At 34.5% G+C, this 7,056-nt stretch overlaps 1 protein-coding gene across 1 annotated transcript; it reads right to left on the bottom strand.

Moving 5' to 3' along the window:
- Positions 1-630: 630 nt before the first annotated feature.
- On the bottom strand, positions 631-3,156 carry LOC141639812 (uncharacterized). The gene is made up of 4 exons (XM_074448855.1): positions 3,028-3,156; positions 1,877-2,596; positions 1,284-1,450; positions 631-1,180 (listed from the first exon to the last, which is right to left on the bottom strand). Exons 1-4 carry the CDS (start codon positions 3,154-3,156, stop codon positions 631-633), a joined length of 1,566 nt encoding a protein of 521 aa, XP_074304956.1.
- Between the last annotated feature and the right edge of the window lie 3,900 nt (positions 3,157-7,056).

Below are 7,056 nucleotides of genomic sequence, written 5' to 3'. Positions count from 1 at the left end.
GTGGAATTCTTGGTATGAAGACTCTTTTTCCCTTGTGATGTCCCACAACAATTTTGGCATCAATAACATTTCTATCAAAGGCTTTGCAAATGAGTCGTGTACCGTTACAAAGACCCGAGTTAGGATCCAAGTTTCTCAACAAAATAATAGGACTTGTATTTTCAGGACCAATTCATGTGGCGGAAGACCACTTGGCTGAAGTGTATTAAGAAACTCCACTGGATATTGTTCTGTTGCGACGTCTGTTGCTTCGTCAAAACTTCTGTAGGTAAATGGTTCACCTTCTTCTCGAGAAACTAATATAGAATTTATCATCTGTGTGTCATCATTTTTGGGAGTTAGTATTGCTCTTTTGGTTGTCATAGATGGATTTATATTAAGTCGTTGTATATCTGGATAAATTGTGTTAATGAGTTGTTCAATTAGTGTAGCTTCTTCTGTTCCAGATATGACAATCGACCTTGGTAATTTGACATCCTTCCCATTTTCATAAGGATGGGAACCATTACCAACACTTAGAACGAAGTCGCAAAAAGCAGGATCACCAATAGCCCTCATATTAACAGTTAAATGAAGTCTTTCAAGTTCATGTCACAAAGGAGACATAACAAAACTGGAATTGATTGCCTCTTATAATGTGCTTTTCGGTATAATAGGCAATACCTGTCTAAAATCTCCTCCAAAAATGACAATTTTTCCGCCAAACATTTCTGTATTTGAGCATACGTCACGCAATGTTTTTTCAAAGTATTCAATTGACTGTCTTTTTGCCATAGGAGCTTCACCCCAAACGATTAACCTACATGCTCGAATAAGTTTCGCCAAAGGACTTTGTTTTGAGATTTGAGAACTCTGGTTATTTTCTATATCAAGAGGGATCTTGAATCGAGAATTTGAAGTTCTACCACCCGGAAGATTGGCTACTGCAATACCTAAACTTGAAACTGCAAGACAAATAAGTCCCCTTACTCTTAGATTTGCAAGCAGTGTTGTGTAGAAAAACGTTTTTCCTATACCTCCGGGGACATCTAAGAAAAAAGAACCAGTCCCATTGTCTGTAACCCTTCTGTAAATTGTATCATAGGCAAGACGTTCTTCATTTAACATGTTTACAGCATTTCTGTCTTCAGAACTTATTGGAATATTAAGCTCTTCTTCAATTTCTTTGGTTTTTGAATGACTGAAATAAGCAGCATCAAATTTCACCGCCAAAGTTGAAATTACTAAAACTCTTGCCCATTGATTCAATTATGCAACAAATATTTGTAACAGTCATTTGTAACACTTTATGTCTTTGTGGAGGAAAAGCATATGCATAGTCTTCCGACAATGAAGTGCAGAATTTATCCCACAGCAATCTTGGATTATTTGGCTGACAGTAAATGAGCAAAGGTACAAATAATATGCGTAGCGCTGCTGGCATTTGATATTGAACTGCTTCTGCTAAGCACTGTTCAATTAAGTTATCTGTTTCAAGCAATCCATGCATGTAAGCCGACTCTCTAAAAGAACTACATGTTATGCCATTTATTGATTTTAGATCATCAAAAGACTTCGGACCCCTAATGTTTGAGAGCAAAAGGCGTAAATAATGACGTTCTCCTTCTCAGGGGTTTGCATAAACCAAACGCCCTAAGGCAAATCCTTTCTTCCTAGGAGTCCAAAATCTGTCCCTTCTTCTATTATGCCATACATAATATTCGTGAAGTTGACTGTATAATTAGGTCTGAGAGAAAGTATCAGTTTCGTTTTGCTTGAAAAAAGCCGTTAACATTGTTCTGTTGCGATATTCATCATCCAAAACATTTCCAAGGTTTTCCCACGACTGAAAACTAACTATTTACATGTTTGGTAAGTGTAATTGTAAAGGAACAACGTTAGGATGTATCTCATTCAAATGAAATCCAAAAATTCTCCACGCTGCCTCAGGTGGGGAAATCCATCTAGCTGATTGGTACGCGGTAATCTCATCAAATGATTCTTGACCGCTGCCACTTGGATCAGTAACAGCAAACGAAATACGGTCATGCCCCTTATATACATACTGGTACATATACCTGACTACTTTAATTGTACAACATATCTCAACATTTAGGTGGCAGTCATATTTGCCCAATAAGAATGGGTTGTAAGGAACAACCCATCGATTGTTAAGCCTCGATTTACGTACAGTCACTTGAACACCTGTACGCCTTCTACGATAAATTGGATACGAATCACGACCGTTTGTTGTTGTATCTGCAAACTCACGAGGGTAATGGTTCTTACACGTACCATTTATCATACAAGGATTAGTAGGGTTTTTTCTACCGCATGGACCATGCATCATATGACGAATTACTGCAGAGAAAAGGTGAGGGCTCTCGGTAGCATCAGGTAATTCTGCAGAAACAAATTCATCATATTGGTCAGGCGTTCTGATTTTGCTTTCAGAATCAAGAATGATTAGGAAATGTGCATGTGGGAGCCCTCGCTTTAAGAACTCAACGAGGTAAACGTAACCGGCAACATTACCAAATATTTTCCGAATACAGATGTCCTTTTTTAACTCAAAAAGTTTCGATCCAAAAACACGAGAAAGAAGATCAGGTCTATTCTGCGCTTTTTCACAAGGCAATAATTCTCGTTCTATTTATGGTCGTCGAGGGTTGCACGTCATAGTCAGAAATATATCTGGTTTTCCATAACGTTGCACTACCATCATAGAACAAAGATAGCGACGCCGGAAGTCACGATCACACCCAATAAAGCTAGCAGGTAGTATAAAAATTCGGCCAATATTTGCGCCTCGTGTGTATCCTGAGTTTTAGCTGTCAATGATTCCTTGATACAGATCCGCGCGAATTATATTCTGATTATTTCTTATGTAATCAAGTCGCGTTGTCTCAATTTTAATATACATATCGACTGTATATTGTTGGAGAAGACGACCGCTTCTTAGTAAAATCGATGAATCATTTGGGTGAATCTGCAATCGATAGCAGTAGTACTCTCTACAAGATGTTTGTTTCTCAGACTCATAAGTACCTGCAACTGTACATAAACAGCAGCTTTAGCTACTGTGTTGTTATAAAAAAACAAAAAAACAGATCTGAAAGCACAAACCTTGTTCTTAGCTTTCAAGTTAATCATCAGTTGTTTGTATAAGAACTTCATTAATCGGAAAATTTTGGGGTTCAGGACGACGTCTAGGATGGCTGCTGACTTGATAAATACGTTTATGCCATCCACTTTCCCCAAAAGGAAACAAAAGAGAATATTGCAAAGGATCATAGCAACCGTAATAATTTAATATTCGGTGACTTGTTCCAGAATTAGCATATATGACGACATCATGCCGAGGAGGCTGTGATGAGTTTTCATCATCGACCCAAATCACCGCAACCTGCGATGCCGTTGGAGCGTTGTGCGTTCTTTGATCCTGGATTGGATCTGATTTTATTAAAAAAACGACTCTCCTTGTCTATACCCACTTCTCTTAGGGATCTGAAGAATTGAGTGCATGGGTTCATTTCCATAACACGCATCAGAATCCGAATCACATTCTTCTCAATTTCTTGAGAAATCTGAAGTCTATGCCACAATTCTCGATCTGTATCGAAAAAATATAGTTGTATATATCTAGGTTGTTCTTTAGTTGGCAAAATGTCGTTAATGAAGTGATAAACTTGACCTTGAACTCTAAACGTATAAACGCCACGATTTCTCTGCGCCAGTTCACGATCTTTCTTAACTCCAAAGGAAATAAAAGCGAAAGAACTATTATACAACATAACATATTTTTTAAAATTTATAGAGAAAGCGTCGTTTGACATGAACAACATGCGGAGGTCATTCGGCATTACGATCTGTGCTAGACATATATCTCCTTGGCAGCAGCAGAAATTTTTCGATTCATTTTTGAAAATTTTTGCGCCACAGTGTAAACACAATGACGGCAAAAGAAGAACGGCTGGATGTTCCGGAGGAATTGAAAAACTTTTAAAGTTATTAACAACGATTTAATAAAGTAAGATGTGAAATGTGGAAATTGGCTATAAACCACTGAAACGGAAAGGAAAAAGTCATATATGTTTGTAGGGAGAAGTGGTTACCCTTTAGAATAGTAGGTGATGAAATTGAACGGATTTTCTTTTGTGGCTTATTTGTACGGGAGCATGATGCAATGGTTTTCAGTAGATTCATATTGTACTAGGTTTAAACCCGTGAAATTCACGGGTCTGCTTTTAGAATTTTAAATGTATATGGTTAATAATAGCGAAGATATATTGATTTACTTGAGTAATTAATTAATTTCGAATTATTAACCATACATGAGCCATCATATACTGCGTCTATTACTATGGTTAAGACTTATAATAAAATTAGTACATACTCCGTATTTAATTACCCATAGCCAGCCGGTGGCGGATCCAGGATTTAAATTTAAGGAGGCAAACGGTTAAGGTACACTCGAAAAAAAATCGAAAAATTTAATTTAAAATTCCGAAAATCTTGTCCGCAGGGAGGGCAAGGGCCCCTGCTAGCCCCCTAGCTCCACCACTGCCCATGGGCATAGCACCATTTATTTATATACGGAGTAATATAGTAATACAATTAAATTAGTGTATGACAGATTGTTAGAAAACTTAATTAATAAAAAAATCCAAAAGTTGGGTTAAAAACTTAAATTTGATTATATTCACTAAAAATGTACATTTATCAAATATCATTTATTGTGTGAGACAATTTAACACTCTGAGACAATCCAATTTTGCAAAACAACAACTCATTCGCTACCATAAATAAATAGTTTTCTTGTCGAAAGGAATCGCCTCACCGTGTAAAATCTTCTTATAGTATAATTTATGCTCTTAAAATATTTAAGAAAATACATAACATTTTTTTTTAGTTATCCAAGGAAACACCCGAACATCCTGCAAGCTCGAGGACCAGGTAAGTTGGACCGCAGCACTCCCGTGTAGGGAGTCGAACTCGGGACCTCTCAATTCATTGCCTTATTGTAACGCTTTGAGACACTCCCGCGCTCCACTACACTCAAGCCACTTTGGTAAAGAAATACATGACATCATGAGATAATAAACAGTAAAAAAAACATAAAAAAGTAATTTAAGACAAAAAACCAAATATGAAGAACATAAGAATAATTTAACCAAGGGATGTAAATTTGTGATTACACTAAAAAATGAAGGCTGCACACCTCTCCCTCTGCTTTCATCATCAAAATTCCAGTACTCTCACCCTCTAATAATTTTACGATTTTGCAATTGCAAATGTTCACCGATCAAGCCAATCATTTGATGATCACAAATTGAACAAAAAGAAGAGCAATAATAAGCATCATTACAACCACCTAAACCATGAGATTCAATTCATGGCAAAAATGTTACCGTCGCCCCCCACACGGTCTGTCATCTCTCCATATTATTCGCATGGTAATGTCGAACATTTTAGTATCGACTCAAATCGAATCACCTATATAGATCGACTGGGTTATTGAGAGGAAAAGGTAAAATAGTCCACCGTCATGTCACCTCTCCAGATCATTTGCGTGTTCGTTTTTCAGTTAATCGGTCTCGGTGAGTTTTTGTACCATAATACCAGCATACATATTAATCTTCTTTTAAGTTTTTGTGAATGGTGAACGATGGAGATGATTGGGTTTTATACATGCATTTTAATTTTATACTGATTCTTGTAGGGTGTCTCTTGAGAACTAATTGGGCGATATTTTAGGTAGAAAATTTCTTGTGTAAAATTATTTTAGAGAAAAGATAATTTATAAAGATTTTTCGTATATTGATTTATTGATGAAACTATCCTAACAAAAACCCATTGTTGTAGTGATAGTAGTTTGAATATGGAATATGGAATTGGAATATTCCATCCACATTCCACTCCATATTACTCCGTATATGATATGGTTCCATTCCATATTTTCTGCCGTTGATTTGCAATCATTGTTAGTTATTATAGGGAGTGTTTTTTTGCTTTATTTAATTCTTTTTTAAAAAAAAATTTGTAGGAGCTTCTTATTAATCGCCACATAGGACTGTGCTTGTTATTTAAGATGCCACATCAGCCTCTTTGGCTACTACATTAGAGAAATATATGATAGCTTTTATGAATATGAAAGCACCTCTGTTAAAACCACAAGTAAAATATCTAAATAAAACAAATGTACATAAAACAATACAAAAAAAATGAAACATAAAAAATACGCAAATAAACCGCTAATTCTCCAAACAACAATAACGTGTCAATTAATTTAAATAAATTTGCAATGCAAATTGGTTTTTTTTAGTACTTTGTTGCGAAGTTATATACAGAATACCGTAAAAAAAACATAAAAAAAAAAAGATTAAACTTATTTTTCCTTATAAACACAATGTGATAGTTAGTAAGATAGAATAAACGCTTTTCAGTTATGAACTATGGAAATAAAAAAAACTTCAGAAAAAATATCTTACAAAAAAAAAATATTAAACACTTATGTAATTCTCGTTATATAAAAAAGAATATAAAAAAAATTGTTTACAATATTTTTTCCTATTTGGTAAAACAATTAATGAAACCTTTTATTTAAAATAATTTTAAAAAATAATAAGAAATTATTTGAGATGTAACATAATGTAGGTAAATGCTTCCAAGACTAAAAATTTTACACCAAAATAAATTATGTATAGCTGTAATCAAAATATGAATTTTTTTTTTAAATAAACAATATTTACTACTAAGTTTAAACGGAAATATAATTCAACGTAATATTAACTTATTGATTACATATAAAAAAAATTCAAAGTAAAAGTACAGCCGATATGATATTCATTCATAAAATAATCAGTAATTAACTAAAAGAAAAACGCAATCGGAGACAAAAAAAAACATTTAAAGTTTTTTTTGTTAAACTGACGAAATAGATTACGATTATTGTTAGTTTAAACTTAGGAAATAAAGTACGTTACATATTCTTGAGTCTATGTCAGCGTTTATGTAAGTTAACTTACACTGTAATTTTATATTTTATATCGCGCAAAGCTTTTTCGACGGTATTGA

The sequence above is a fragment of the Silene latifolia genome, unplaced genomic scaffold (assembly GCF_048544455.1).
Source record: "Silene latifolia isolate original U9 population unplaced genomic scaffold, ASM4854445v1 scaffold_57, whole genome shotgun sequence".
Classification (NCBI taxonomy): Eukaryota; Viridiplantae; Streptophyta; class Magnoliopsida; order Caryophyllales; family Caryophyllaceae; genus Silene; species Silene latifolia.
Note: the sequence above shows the minus strand (reverse complement) of the source record. Positions and strands in the feature narration are given on the sequence as shown.

Excerpts from the sequence above, each read along its gene's own strand:
- LOC141639812 (XM_074448855.1), bottom strand. The coding sequence starts at position 3,156 with ATGAAGTTCTTATACAAACAACTGATGATTAACTTGAAAGCTAAGAAC. Across the intron at positions 1,451-1,876 it reads TGAATGAGATACATCCTAAC|TGCTTAGCAGAAGCAGTTCA; the intron begins GTTGTTCCTTTA and ends TTAATTGAACAG. Across the intron at positions 1,181-1,283 it reads CCTCCACAAAGACATAAAGT|TCATTCAAAAACCAAAGAAA; the intron begins GTTACAAATGAC and ends TGCTTATTTCAG.